Source organism: Hyperolius riggenbachi, chromosome 3 (genome assembly GCF_040937935.1).
Source record: "Hyperolius riggenbachi isolate aHypRig1 chromosome 3, aHypRig1.pri, whole genome shotgun sequence".
Lineage (NCBI taxonomy): Eukaryota > Metazoa > Chordata > Amphibia > Anura > Hyperoliidae > Hyperolius > Hyperolius riggenbachi.
Genome location: NC_090648.1, coordinates 315,051,348 through 315,066,854, shown reverse-complemented (window position 1 = coordinate 315,066,854; position 15,507 = coordinate 315,051,348). Strand labels below are relative to the sequence as shown.

At 44.6% G+C, this 15,507-nt stretch overlaps 1 protein-coding gene across 1 annotated transcript in view; it reads right to left on the bottom strand.

Moving 5' to 3' along the window:
• Positions 1 to 11,933, bottom strand: part of GRIP1 (glutamate receptor interacting protein 1) — a 799,607-nt gene extending 787,674 nt beyond the window's left edge. Inside the window, exon 1 of the mRNA XM_068276727.1 lies at positions 11,688 to 11,933. Coding sequence (XP_068132828.1) covers positions 11,688 to 11,742 — 55 coding nt within the window. The 5' untranslated portion in view covers positions 11,743 to 11,933. The remainder of the gene's footprint in view (positions 1 to 11,687) is intronic.
• Positions 11,934 to 15,507: the final 3,574 nt, after the last annotated feature.

Sequence of the window (15,507 nt, the reverse complement as noted above, 5' to 3'; positions counted from 1 at the left end):
ACCCAAGTGAGCGGGATATGCAATGAGCAAGATGGACTTGCCTGTTTTTGACCCACAGAGAATGGCGGTTTCATTAGCCTGTGACCAAGTAGCCCTATTTGTAATTCTGGTTTGTAAAGTCTGTCAGATTACACTACATGTTTTTATGGTGCTTTTGCCATTAAAAAGGTATTTATATGCTAAGGCATCTTTTTGAGTTGTGCTGGCTGCTGGGGGAGGAGCCCTACAAGTGGAGACCAAATTTATTGAGAATGTTTCCATGTTGTGACAACACCTTATCATTTACTTCCATATTTAACCAGTTGTACTATAACCCATACTGAGTTGGTGACAGCTCAATACCAGGGCTGTGGAGTCGGAGTCGTGGAGTCGGAGTCGTGGAGTCGGGCAATTTTGGGTGCCTGGAGTCGGAGTCAGAGTCGGGAAAAAAATGCACCGACTCCGACTCCTAATGAATTTGTAACTGTAATTAAAATAGAAAATATGATAAAATGTTCTATTTCTCAGATAATAGTCATTAAAAATAATGTATATATACAGTAATAGCTGTGCTTAGTCCACAAAAATGAAATAAACCAGTCAAAATGAGTTACTTGTGCTGCTTCAATAAAGCAGTCCCCGTATTTTTAAGGTCAGATATACATATCTGATTGTGACTGTATATATGATGTGTACACAGAAATCTCTTATATATACTAAATAACATCTATGCTGTAAGAATAAAGCCTGATGTGTAGCTGTGTCACTAATAGAGATGGTCAACGAGATGGAAATAATTCTGCATTGATGCTGATTTATGCAAATGTATGCACTCCCTTTGCTGATGAAATCAAATAATGTGATAGGTTATTAAAATTTGGTTTGGTGACTACAAATTAAAGGGTAACTGAAACGGATGAAAACTAAAGTTTTATACATACCTGGGGCTTCCTCCAGCCCCCTTCAGGCTAATCAGTCCCTCGCTGTCCTCCACCACCCGGATCTTCTGCTATGAGTCCTGGTAATTCAGCCAGTCAGCGCTGTCCGGCCGCATGCCGCTCCCACAGCCAGGAACATTCTGCACCTGCGCAATAGTGCTGCACAGGTGTAGTATGCTCCTGGCGGCGGAGTGTGTGCATGCGCACTACGCCTGACTGGCTCAAGTACCTGGACTCATAGCAGAAGATCCAGGAGGTGGAGGAGGACATCGAGGGACTGATTATCCTGAAGGCGGCTGGAGGAAGCCCCAGGTATGTATAAAACTTTAATTTCATCTGTCTCAGGTTTACTTTGTTACACAGTAGTACTATACTCTACATATGCACTCCCCACAGAGCTGCAGGGAATCCACTGAGAATGCTGTCCACATTGAACACAGAGGTGTTGTCTGTTTACAATCTCCTCATTCCCCTGCAGAGTACCTGCACATCATTCTTACATGTACCCACACTTACATTGCCTAGGGCCTGATAGATGTTCTTTGTTCCGGTTTGTACCTTTTACAAGTACTCTTACCAAGGACTAGTTTTAGTCTAAAGGGAATAAATATAGTAGTCTACATATCCTTCTCACTTCAGTTGTCTTGTAAAATTCCTAAGCGTTGGCAGTTAAGAGACGAATTTCATGTTACATACTTTTAATCAACAAAATTGTAATATGCAAATTAGAGGAGTCGGAGTCGTGGAGTCGGAGTCGGTGGAATCCTAAACTGAGGAGTCGGAGTCGGTGGATTTTTGGACCGACTCCACAGCCCTGCTCAATACTTGTACAGTTGTGACTCATCTTGTCTGTTGTCAGTACTGGATGGCCATTCCATATGGACTGTCCAAGTAGATCACAACATTGAGGTTCCATTTTTATTCTATGCTGTGGATTCACAATAAAAAGGTTTATCACACTCTCTGATTGTATTTCTAGGGGCTAAACACATCAAAAACCCAAAGGCCAGACCTCCACCAAAGCAACTTCCAAATTAAATACCAGCTTTATCCCTCAATCCGCCTGAAGTTTAAAGTCAAAGATTTGTGAAAATGTCTCCCCACGAATCCCTTGTTTACATTGTTTTCAACAGCAAGAAAAATGCCTGAAAAAGGTTACCTATAAAAATGTATTTTAACATTTAACTGCTTGAGGACCACAAGCTCACAACCCCCTAGTGACCAGGCCATTTTTTTTTACAATTCAGCACTCTGCAGCTTTAACAGTTTGCTGCATGGCCATACAACTTAGCACACAAATGAATCTTGCCTCCTGTTCTTGCCACCAACAGAGCTTTCTATTGGTGGCATCTGATTGCTGCTGCGATCTGTCATTTTTTTTCATTAATTTTATTAAATAAATCGATATATATTTTTTTCTTTAACTAAACGAGAGCCCCGAGAGCCAATCAGTATGATCACCCCTTATAGGCATTAATCTATGAGAACAATCAGTTTGTGAGCCACTCGAGGGGATAGCTCAGTGACAGAGCTGTCCCCCCATATAGCCGCGGGCTGGCAGGCTAATCATAGAGCTCTGTGTCTCGGCAGTGAACAATCACGCATGCACGCAGGCGTTCCCTGCTAATCTCCGCCCCCAGGACTTGACACCAATCGGTGTTAGGCGGTCCTGGGAGAGCCTCTGCAGTCGCAGAGTGGTTAATTGAATTAACATGTCTGGTCACTAGCAGTAATTGGTTTTAGAACACAGCCACATGGAATGTTTCTAGAGCAGCTTTGAAAAAGCTGGTATCATACTTATTTAATTTATAAAGCGCCAACATATTACGCAACATAATACTTACCAACTTGCTCCAGTCCTTGGGTATGTGCATTGTCTTGTGCGCACCAATCTGTCTATGGGCTTATGCCCATGATTGGAGGCAAGTGCATGGTCCTGTCAGTTTCATGTGCACATGTATAATGTGCACAAACCTGCATGCATGGGTGGACTGCATGTTCTGCCTATATAAAATTCTTTCCCGACAGGATTCGGAGCTAATGGTTTTAACAGTTTTGTACCCTTATCCAGACTGTTCCCAATAACCTGATATCCTGCTGTGACAGTAGCTGTGACTTCTCAATCCACTTTTTTCCTAAGCCAGGTTGTCTGACTATCTCTGCTCTTCTGCCCCTGTTGTGACCTCAACACTACCTGTCACTTGCCAGTCCTACCTTTGGGCAGTGACCCAGAAACCAACTGTCACCAACCAACACTACCCTTGGCCAGTAACCTCAACATCACCTGTCACCCGCCAACCCTACCCTCAGCCAGCAACCTCAACACTGCCTATGAACCTCCAGTCCTACTCTCGGCCAGTGGCCTCAACATGCGTGTCGTCCCCCACTACCACCCTTAGCTAGTGGCTTAATACTGCCTATCACCCACCCCGCCCACAGCCAGTGAAAACACACACACAGTTAATGGCAGAAGAATCCTACCTAGTATGTCACAAACACTGATGATGCCAGAAAAATAGTAAAGGACGCTGATGATCCAGGAGCATCTATGGTCTGCAACTCCAACACAAGCTATGCCATGTGACATTTTTCTGCATAGAGGATGGTGCATTTACTTTGCATTAAACTGCAAGTTCCACCTTCCATTATAACACACCTTTCAATTACATCTTAACACAGCACAAATAATTAATTCTCGAGATCTTATAATTAAAGCTTATGTGCTACCTTTGGAAGAGATGTTTCACACAACCATATTTCAGTACCCAAATAGAATAAATGTGTGCATAAATGGCCTGAGAAAACATTTTATCCATTATAACCCATCTAATTTATGTTCTCCTGCAGTGCAGCTACTTTATGACAGTTTTAAAGCACGTGTCCAAATAGACACAATAGGCTTTCTTATTAATTACATGAGGTTTTAAGGTTCCTGTGGCCCTAGAGTGCTAGACAGGCACTACGAAAACAACGCTACACATCTTACCATTGTTTGTAGAATGCTGGACTTTATATTCATATAAAACAGGCAAGAGTTATATACCACTCTACTGCAATGTTGTAGTGATGTAGTGTGGCACTTAATATGCCAGTTTCCCACCACTTTACAAATGTATCCTTAATTATGGATAGAGTGGTAAAGGGTTTAAATCTCGGTTACTACTGTGTATAGACAGGGGAAATTCCTGTTCACCTCCTGACACACACCAGGAAGTGAGGTAAAATTCCTGCAATGAAGACAGATATATTGTATAAAAATAGTGGTGAAGATAAGGTACAAGCATTTGTGATGTTTTTCCTGATGCCTTTATATCCACTAATAAGATTTTCTCTACATCAGGTGTAGTTAACAAGTGAGGGGAAGTCACTCCCCTTTAAACGCTAACAAATACTTGTGGCTGGAGTTTTACATTGTCATTCAATACAGACAGAAATTATAAAAGGACACAGAGTCACAGGTAAGTGCCAAAGATCCTTATCCAATTTCACTTTTTCTCCTAGAAGATCATTTTGTTTGTGCGGTTTAATATAACTTTTCAGCACATCGCAATTAAGAAAAAAAAGTAAATTTTAAAAAAATTACAGTCAAAATTATTCTGAGTATTTTCTTGTTTGGTGGTGGCTTAAAGGGTATTTTATTGGTAAGATGGGAAAATATCACCCAGGAAAAATATTAGGAGAATAAGGGAATTTACCCGCTTACGGGACGGCGGTGATTGAAATCTACGGCCCATTTTGATCCCCTAATATCTGCCAGGGTGTAGATTTCACCTCGCCGCCGCACGTTGCCATTGCATCAAACACCCTTGTTGCTCTCTGCCTGCCACAGCTCACTCGTCCTGCCAACTCTATGATGGCAGAGCCCTGTGAGATAGTCAGGAGCAGATTTTATTGACCCCGTCATCAATATAAGCAACTCACATTGGCTTACATTGATCACACGGTCAGGAGCCAATGAAAGCTGCTCCTGACCGGCTCACAGAGCCTTGCCATAGTAAGAGACGGCAGAGTGGGTGGCCTGAGGCTTCCAGCGTGGACGGTGGTTGCAGCTGGTATGTGCGGCGATTAGTCTGTATCCAGCGGTTTCTGGTACCAGCGGCCTCTGGTCCATAAGGGGGCAGAGACCGCTGGTACTTAAAATGGTTAATAAAGGCAAACGGGCCCGATTCAATTCACTTTTTTCTCCTAAGAGATCATTTTCATCTTCAGTTTAAAATAACTTTTCAGCACTTTGAACAAATACTGCCAAGGATATTCTGGGCATTTCCTTGCTTGCTAGTGACTTTTCATTGGTAAGATGTGAACAGGGGCATAACTAGAAATCCCCGCCCCCCCCTCTCTCCCCGGCCCGCTCAGGGCATTTTTGGGGGGTTGGGGGTCGTAGCATAAGAGGAGAGTGTGGCAGATCGGCGCCGAGGGAGAGGGGGGTCCCCCTCCCTCACCTCAGGCTCTCCTCTCAGCGCTCCCCCTCCTGCAATCATTAGCAAGTAGCTTGAAGCTCTTACTCATCGGAGACCTCCTGCGCAATGGAGGTATGTGTTCAGCCTGCCACTGCCCGCTGCTACTAATTATTGCAGAAGGGGGGAGCGCTGAGAGAAGAGCCCAAGGTGAGGGGCAACGTCCCCCCTCCCCGCCGATCTACCACACTCTCCTCTTATGCTGCAACCCCTCCTGCCCCCCAAAAAGGCACTGAGCAGGCCCTAGGGGGGCCTCGCCCCCCCCCCCCCCCCCTGGGGGCAGGGGTCGCATCCCCTATTGTTACACCCCTGGATGTGAATTATCACCTAAGAGAAAACTTATGAGAAAAACTGGATTGGATCAGGCCTACTGTGTCTTTGAAGTGTTAAAGGGATGCGATTTTGTAATATACCTGCCTGTACATCAACTAAAGAGACCAAAAGAGACCATAAGCAACAAGTTTGTTAAAAATGCTTAATGCCCACCTAGAGCTGAACCAATTATTGCAATGCTAGTTTTATCAATACCAGTAAATTAAAGAAAAAAAATGATCTGAATTTAAAAGCTGAGTGAAAAGTCAAGAATAATATCAATTATTGTCCATTTCAGTACAGTGAACAGGGCCAACCAGGGCCGGGCCGAGGCATAGGCTGGAGAGGCTCCAGCCTCAGGGCGCAGTGTAGGAGGGGGCGCAGAATTCATTCCGCTGTCATTACTAATTGTGTTTGAAGCAGAAAGAAATAAGAAATGGGGATACATGGCAGTGATTGCAAGCCAGATAACTAGATATTAAGGTGTTGGGGAGGTTGTGGGCCCTGTGGCGCCTCTTAGTCTAATAGCAATCAGTGTGTGATGGCTGGGGTGGGAGAGATGGAGGGGCGCACTTTGGTGTCTCAGCCTCGGGTGCTGGAGGACCTTGTCCCGGCTCTGGGGCCAACATCTGACTTCAGAGTTCTCCCCAGGCCCTTTTAGCTGGGTGCTCCACCCGGCTAGTTTTGGTATTCACCCGGCTGTTATCAGCTCACCTCCTCCTATGCTGTAAGCAGAATTGTGCAGATAAGTGCTTGCCCTGCATTCTCTCATCTCGCCCCACCCGGCTAGTTTTTCATGCCACCCGGCTGGAAAAAATTCTGGGGAAAACACTGGACTTGTATTGCTTTCTTGACAGTAAAGCAGGAATAGCGGAGGTTAAATATACAGAAAATAAGGAACAGTCAGCAATACACAGATAACACAGATTAAAAAACAAACTAACAAAAAGTTCAGGATTTTGGATATAACAAAAATATCAAAACAAAATGCTGCGTGTCACAATAGTAAGATGGTTTGCCAAGTGAAGAAACTACTTTTACAGGCAAAGTGAATGCCAGTTTTACTATTAGCTGTGTTTAAAAAAACAATAATTCAACACATTTTCAGCAAACTTTATTGCATCCTACACTAAAGCATAATTTCGAGCTGCTACAATAGACTCTAAAACCAGACATTAATTTGAGCCTTCCACAAACCGGATACCTCTCTAGCCTTTCTTTTGGGCATTCTTTTACATATAAGCACTACCCCTGATGTCCTATTTACTATTTGTTTGGAGTGAAAAACCACAGTGCAGAGGAGACAGAAGACTGATGTGCTAGAACGCTGCAGGGCCTATTTTAAAGTTACAAACACCACATGCAAGTAGATTGAAGTACTTGCCTCTTTGTCAGGCATCCAGCTGTCAGACTCATTTTGGTAAAAAAACATAAGGGGACCCCATCCCACACCATATCAAGGTGTATTTGTCATTTTACAGAAAGTATATTCCCCCAATGATGGACTGTGTAAGTGTATGCGTGCGGACCATTGAAACATACACAGTGAGTCATTGGATCTGATGACAACCCACTCCTCATACGCTACAAGTAGGCGGAGCTTACACACAACTGCAAATTATGTAGAAAACTAACAGCATGGCTGCCTTATGAAACAATAGAAAATGGGAAAAAAATGCTCATCTCCCTAATTCTGTGTCATTTCTACTACTATCACCACACAACTATCACCACAGCCCAGCTGTATGTACTCTGTGTAGTGTCTGCACAGCATCCTTCCACAACTTTTATTTGCGACATCTTGCACACTGCCTAGAGCAGGGGTGCCCTTTAGGTAGATCGCGGAGGACTTCATGGTAGATTCCGACCCACTACATGTTCCATTCTGCATATACAATTGTGCTCCTAAAATTGTACATAGGTAGATCATCTTGACCCGCTAATTTTTTTAAAGTAGCTCACAAGCCGAAAAAGTGTAGGCACCTCTGACCTAGAGGGTAGCTTGTGATATAGATAGATCTCTTCATCTGCAAAATACACACTATTGTTTTTGTTATTACAGGTTTGTTGATACATGTTACAGTATTGTGTAAACTGTTGTAAGCAGTTTAAAGCACATCACAAACCAAACAGCCAAAGAACATTACTTAGGACCCTTATAAATCCTGGGTTACTGCAAGGGGCGCAAAAGCAATGATAGTCTATGGCAGTGATCTAAAAACTTGGCTCTCCAGCTGTTAAGAACTACAAGTCCCACAATGCATTTGCCTTTATGAATCATGACTGTGGCTGTGAGACTCCTGCAATGCATTGTGGGCCTTGTAGTTCCTTAACAGCTGGAGAGCCAAGATTGCAGATCACTGGTCTATGGAAACTTTCATACTTATTGAGGACTATTGCGGTGCGTCGGAAGTATCTGAGACGACGCAAGGGCAGCAGCACGTTACCACAAGCACCGCGCTTAGCACACACTGCTTGAAGTTATGGAAGCCTATGGGTGACACAGTGAGTGAACACCAGAGCGCGGTGCATCGAAGCACACATGCACAGACTGATGGAAATCCCAGTGACGTACTTCCTGCCCAGCACAGGGTATGTCAGTAAACGGGGGAGCGGCGCTATGCATATGACCCTTTCAGCGCCCTCTGCTGCAGGATCATATGATTGTAGTTTTTTTGCATTCGAGCCGGAAACAGCTACAGCGTTGCATCGCACCACAACTCGGGGGAGGAAGGGAGGGTAAAACTATCCTTATACTGCATGTCCAAAGTCAGAGTTTTCTGAGCGTAAATTACTTAACCTCATTTCAGTATGTATAACACAATTCAACTTACAAACAACCTCCTGGAATCTGTAAGCAGGGCGCCTGTATGTATATATTCCCTCTAATGGAAATGTAAGATATTAAGTAATCGACCACTAGGGGAGCATGGAACGATTTCCTAAATTTTTGTTTACCTCCACCCATTCATCTGAATGCAAAGGTTCTCTGGGCTGGTAAATCAATGATTTCAGATATTATAAACTGATTTAATTGAAGCTATCAGCTTAAAGTGAACCCAAGCCAAAGTTCAGGCTCAGAAACACATACTTACCCAAGAAGGAAGCCTTTAGATCAGTGATGGCTAACCTTGGCACTCCAGCTGTTACAAAACTACAAATCCCATCATGCCTCTGCCTCCCCGAGTTATGCTTAGAGCTGTTAAAGTATTGCAATGTCTCATGGGACTTGTAGTTCCACTACAGCTGGAGTGCCAAGGTTAGCCATCACTGCTCTAGATCCTAATGAGGCTTTTCACAGCGCCCTCTGCCGATGCCCGGGACCCTCAGCGCTCCTGTTCTGGCACTAGCGTGGCCGTGCTGAAGCCGCACAAGCACTGCACAGGCACAGTACAACCACGCTCATGATCATGCATGAAGAGGAGCACTGCCCTGATCAGATTACCAACAAACCCTTGTCGGTACTCTTTGGAGGATCCACGAACAGCAACGGGGGACCGGAGGACACGGTGTGAAGCTTCACTAGGATGCAGAAGCTTCCCTCTTCTTAGGCAAGTATGTGATTTTGTAACTGAGCTTCGGCTTGGGTACACTTTAAGCTAGTAAATAAAAAATAGTATTACTATTTGTACAAATATGTATTTTATAACAGGCACAGGCGAGTATCCAAAGGGGAGGTTGGGGTAGTCCCACAATTTAGTTTTAACTTGATCCAAAATAATGCTCAATGCTTAAGCTTATACAGCATTTGCCCTCTTAGAATAAGCAGAACACTCCACTGACATGCAAATGTCTGTTCAACATGGCAATGAAAGCTCTTCAATCAAATGAAAGCAGTAAATTACTGAACAGGCTTTAGCCTGGAGTTCAGCAGCTAGTCTTTCATTTGCTAGGATGACTTCTACCTCCTGAGCCAGAGGAAGTAGAAGGCCCCATTCACACTAGAGCGTTTTGCTGCGATTCGGCAAACCGCTCAAACGCTAGCGTAATGAAACCATATGGGCCCATTCTTACTTGGGCGATTTGCGCTAATCGCCCAAAAATGGGTAAAAACGCGAAACGCAAATGCGTCGCCTGCACCCTTTTCAGGCGATTTCCTGTGATCGCGTTTCAGTGCTATAGAAGCGCTAAACGCGATTGCGGCAAAATCGCCGCAGTGTTCAGTGATTTTTCCGCGTGAAATCGTGGAAAAAAATCACTCCTGTAAAACGCTGGAAAAAAAATCTCCGGCGTTTTGCGTTTCTAAGTGTGAATGGGGCCTAAATGTTAGCAAAAAACCTTCCGCTTATTCAAAGTTTTTAAACAAGCCATGTACTAGTCTGGACCATACTTAAATGTGCACATTTGGTAGTTAATTCAATAAGTTTGGCAGATAAGCAAAGCAACTATGAAAAGGAGAAAGCTAAAAGGTTTCCTTGACCTAAAGCACTAAACTTCTAACACTTCATTGGCACCCAGCTCTACCAACATATAACAGTATGTACATAAAAACTCTCATCAGCTTGCAAACACAGGAAGAAATATTGTTTGTATTAATATGTATTATAATGTGATTAAGAACTACAAAAAGTCAAAAACTAGCTAAATATATACATTTAAAAAAAATAAATGGGACTTTAAGGAGCACAAAAATAGTTTATAGACCTTAACAATAAAACCTTCAAAATTAAATTAAATTACATTTATACAAAAAAAACCAAAAAAAAACAAAAACATGGTCATCAAGAAAGCATGAAATCTCCTCACCTAGAGAGCTAATACAGATACATAAACACCCAAACTGTGTGATACTTCAGCTTGACATGTTTTGTGAATCAGAGTTCACTTCTTCAAGAGACAGTTGTGGGCTGATCAGAGGGTATAACTGATAACAGTAAACAGCAGAATGTGTGTTTGGTAATGATGGGAGGAACTATAAGGTTTTTCGTTATGTATACAGAAGGTTAAAATGCAGAAAGATGCCATGTAGCAAGAACACCTGAAGCTCTCTTTCACATAATGTATTAAGCTAAATTATTGTACAGGTGTTTATGTTTCAGCGACAACACTAGTTATATTACTTAATGGAGTAGCCACCTGGTTAGCACAGTGTTGAGATTCCTCCCTACCCAAAACTTAGGGGGCAAACTTTCTCCAGGTAATTCTTGCATGCTTTGTGATATTATACAATTACACCTGTGTACCTAATCCATGATTATGAACCCCAGGAAAGCATGCTTGCTTTGGCCTTAATTCCTTAGGATCATGTTTATTTCCCTTTTAATAATACAGTATAAAGATGTTATCCAAAATATGACTTGGCTATTTTTTGATCTACATTAATTACAATTAGCGGTGGCTGATGAACTTTCCGCAGGTCTAATTACATAAACTATCTGGCAGGTTATGAAGCTGTCAATTAATCATTACTTTTACAAACCTGATTAGCCCTGTGTAAAGCTCCAATTTAGCCCCTGCGGATTCTGGTACCGGTAGAGAAAAAAAATGAATATGAAGCCAGATTTTAAGCTCTTCTCTATAATGAACAGATGACAGCAGCATGACATCATATATCAGTTACCTTGCATACAACACACAGAGCAGTACAATGGAAACAGAAGGCATCACTGTGCTCTGAACCTGCACTTATACACCTGAGCACTGCAAAGAGCTCACTTATTAGGTGCTTTGGGGATTTACCAGCCTGACAGGAAGATGCCAGAGATAAGGCACCATCTTCACACCTGTGCCTGCGTTTCATCAGCTCACTTCACTGCTGTCATCTGTGAACCTGATGTCAGGACAACTTGCCAAGCAACAACACTCATGAAGCACCCCAGTCTGCAGTAGCTATGTACAAAAAATGATGGTGCTGCAAAAGCACAGACTCACACCTGAGCACTCTGGCAGTGATTGCTGAGGGGTAGCTGAGTGTCAGCTTCCAGTTCCAGTTGCAGGCAGGCACTTGTTCCAGCTGATGTCCCCAGAGCTGCCCTCCCTCCAACCCAGCATGCACTTTTACCTCGCTCCTGCTCGGCTTGCAGGCAGATGGGGATAGTCTTCTTCCAGCCAGGCATGTTCCCAGATGCACAGCTCTGCTTCAGGGCTTCCTGCACCTTTGGCACATATCACTTCGGACTCGACTAGGAGAGGCTGGGCAGCAGTGGTCAGAGAGGGCCGGCAGGTAATAGTGCTGTAGCCCGGTGTGCTCCGTGTCTCAGGGGAGAAGGCTCGGGCAGGCAACAGCAGCAGGAGGGGCTGCAGCAGCGCACGGAAGGCACTGGAGTAGGAGGAACAAGTGCACGTTGATAGAGGCACACAGAGAATGGGCGGGACAGAGTGTCAGGGGGCGGAGACACAACTTCACTCTGCACAGAGGGAGGGGGAGGAGCTGCGCGGATTGGCTGGCTGTCTGCTGATAGAGTTCGTTCCTGCCGGGCACACATTCTGCTGGAGCCTGGAGGAGGTGCGCGGTGACAGGCAGCACTGCAATGTCCACAGCACAGCAATATCTGTATGCTTACCATTACCACAGCAGCGCTGCACACACACACATACACGTAGGCTGAGCTTGCCTTCACTACCCTCAGATTTTCATTCATGCCTATAGAATGGGCACTCCCATCAGCCGCCACACTTTATTAATGCGTCCCCACCACGACGTCTTGATGGTATTCCTTTCAAAGTGCTGCTGTCAGCTGCTTCCTGTGCACTATATTGTCGCTTACTGTAGGGAATAATGGGCTCCTGCTGTATAGCAGCACATATTCACTAGGCAGCAAGGTATCTACTTGCATGACTATCCCATTATATTTCTGCTGAATGATACTTCTGCTGGTGAAGTAATATAATAAAGCAATGTGAATGTGATATTATTTTATAAGTGTGTTCTGGGTAGAGATGAAAGCCTTGTTCTACTAAATGCTTGTAGTTTGCTTTACAGCATACATGTCAAACCCTGGCCCGTGGGCCTAAACTGGCCCTCGGAGCCATCAAATTTGGCCCTCACGTGGTTTCCCCAATTTGCATTATTTTTGGACCATTCTAGACCACCAGAGAAGCTACCGTATATTTGAGGGTAAGCCCTAGATCACCAGTGAAGCCATATGGGGAGGGGGAGAGCACTAGATACCAGGGAACTGTATAGGAGAGGGAGGGAACCCACTAGACACCAGGAAACTATAGGGGAGGGTTGGCCACTAAACATTAGGGAATTGTATAGATGAGGGAGGGAGGACCATTAAACATCAGGAAACTGTATGGGGGATGGAGGGGGGGCTATTAGACACCAGGGAACTGTATAAGGGAGGGAAGTGGCCACTAGACATTGAGGTCAGCCCGCATCTTGGTCCCAGAGCTCAATATTTGGCCCACTTTGTATTTGAGTTTGAAACCCCTGCTCTACAGCAATCAGAAATTTCAGAGAGCTGAATTGAATCTTTTGTCCAGTTAAAATGATAGAGACAGACATTAAACGATTCAGATCGACAAAGAGACAGATCTCTCTCTGATCAAATCTGATCAGAGAGAGATCTGTTGCCTGCCCATACACCGCAGGTTGATTCCTAATCGATTTTAGCCTGAAAGCTTTTGGGAATTGGCCTTGTGACGCCACCAATGCTGCTGTCTCCCTAAATGTTAATTTGCCTGTGCATTAAACACGTATCTGTCCAGCCGCCACAAATGTTCAGCTGCTCCTTCCCTATTCACATTCCACGTGGCTACTTCGCAACCGCGCATAGCACATGGGTAACTTCACACACGCAACAGTGCCATACGCAGCAGCCACATGGTATACGAATGGGGAGAAGGAGCAACTGAACACTACTCTTGCAGGACACAGACTGGCACTTGAAGTGATGCTGGCATGCATCCAGATCGTTTAGCATCCATGCCACGCAGGGCTAGGGATTCGGGAGCAGGCTGCAGAAATCTGCAGCATGTCACCCAGAATCGCACCACAGTGTGATTCTGACGGCAAACAAGTGAAAGTAAAGGCAGCATTTCCCCGCCCAACTCTTGTTTGTTTCCTTATCTGCCAATATTAGTAAACATTGCTAGCAGTTCTTCAGCTGAACACAAACGAAAAAAAAAAGTGTACACAGAAGACACATTCTTCTCTATGGATATATTATAATATATAAATACAGCACCTATGCAATAAATTACAATGCCAGCTTTCAGAGCAGATGAACTGTACTGTGGGAACTTGTAATTTGTGAACGGTTGATATTACTTGTGCACAAAAGCAAATATAACTGTATGGGTAATAAAAAGTAGTAAAACAAGTTTTATTGAATATTATGTTGGAGTGAAAAGAATATGGAGACTGCTATATTTAATTCCTTTTTAAACAATACAAAGTTGCCTGGCAGCCATGTTATTCAGACACTACTACAGCCAAATAGGTTAACATCAGAATCACGCATACAGCTAATCTGGTAAGATCTGACAATGATGTCAGAAACAAAAAAAAACACGATTGGTTCGCACGATGGCCAGGGGCCCCGGACCTCTCTCACTGGCCGGGGCCCCAAGGCCAACATGCGATACCTGGAGGGGAGTGCAGGTGGGCCTGGCCTCTCACACCCAGGCTCTGGACCTCTCACATCCAGAAAACCCACCAACACTGCCTCCATACTGAATGCTAAATTCAACACACACAAGCAATAGAACACAGCAGTACATGCATCCAGCTACATTTAAGTGGTCAGCAGGTGCTTGTCAGCCAATCAGGATGCACTGTCATACACCCTTTACCTGCCATACCACATCTAGCAGCCATTAGCATTCAGGTGGGAGGCTTCAGTTGGATGCCATCGCAAGATTGCGTCGCTAGCAGGACCGCCCCGTGCAGGCATCCCTCCCACGGGGGTCCCTCCCTAACCGCTCACCTGTCCGCCATGTCCTAGAGCTGAAAGAAAACGTTTAAAAACACACAATTGGTTTGCACGATGGCCAGGGGCCCCGGACCTCTCTCACTGGCCGGGGCCCCAAGGCCAACATGCGATACCTGGAGGGGAGTGCAGGTGGGCCTGGACCTCTCACATCCAGAAAACCCACCAACACTGCCTCCACACTGAATGCTAAATTCAACACACACAAGCAATAGAACACAGCAGTACATGCATCCAGATACATTTAAGTGGTCAGCAGGTGCTCGTCAGCCAATCAGGATGCACTGTCATACACCCTTTACCTGCCATACCACATCTAGCAGCCATTAGCATTCAGGTGGGAGGCTTCAGTTGGACACCATCGCAAGATTGCGTCGCTAGCAGGACCGCCCCGTGCAGGCATCCCTCCCACGGGTGTCCCTCCCTAACCGCTCACCTGTCCGCCATGTCCTAGAGCTGAAAGAAAACGTTTAAAAACACACGATTAGTTCGCACGATGGCCAGGGGCCCCGGACCTCTCTCACTGATGATGTCAGAAACACCTGATCTGCTGCATGGTGCTTCAGGATCTATGGCTAAAAGTATTAGAGGCAGAGGATTAGCAGCATAGCCATCCAACTGATATTGCTTAAAGGGCCACTATCGCAAAAAAAGTAGGCAGTTAAAATCTGACAGAACCGAAAGGTTTTGGGCCAGTCCATCTCTTCATGGGGTATTCTCAGGGTTTTCTTTGTTTTCAACAGCATTTCCTGAACAGCAGTTGCAAAGTCTAACTGACAAAATAGTGTGCAAGGCAGTAGGGAGGCCGGCTGGTATCTTGCTATTTTGGCAGTTAAACTGCTGTTCAGGAAATGCTGTTGAATAAAAAGAAAACCCAGAGAATTGCCTATGAGGAGATGGACTGGCCCAAAGCCTGTCGGTTCTGTCAGATTTTAACTGCCTACT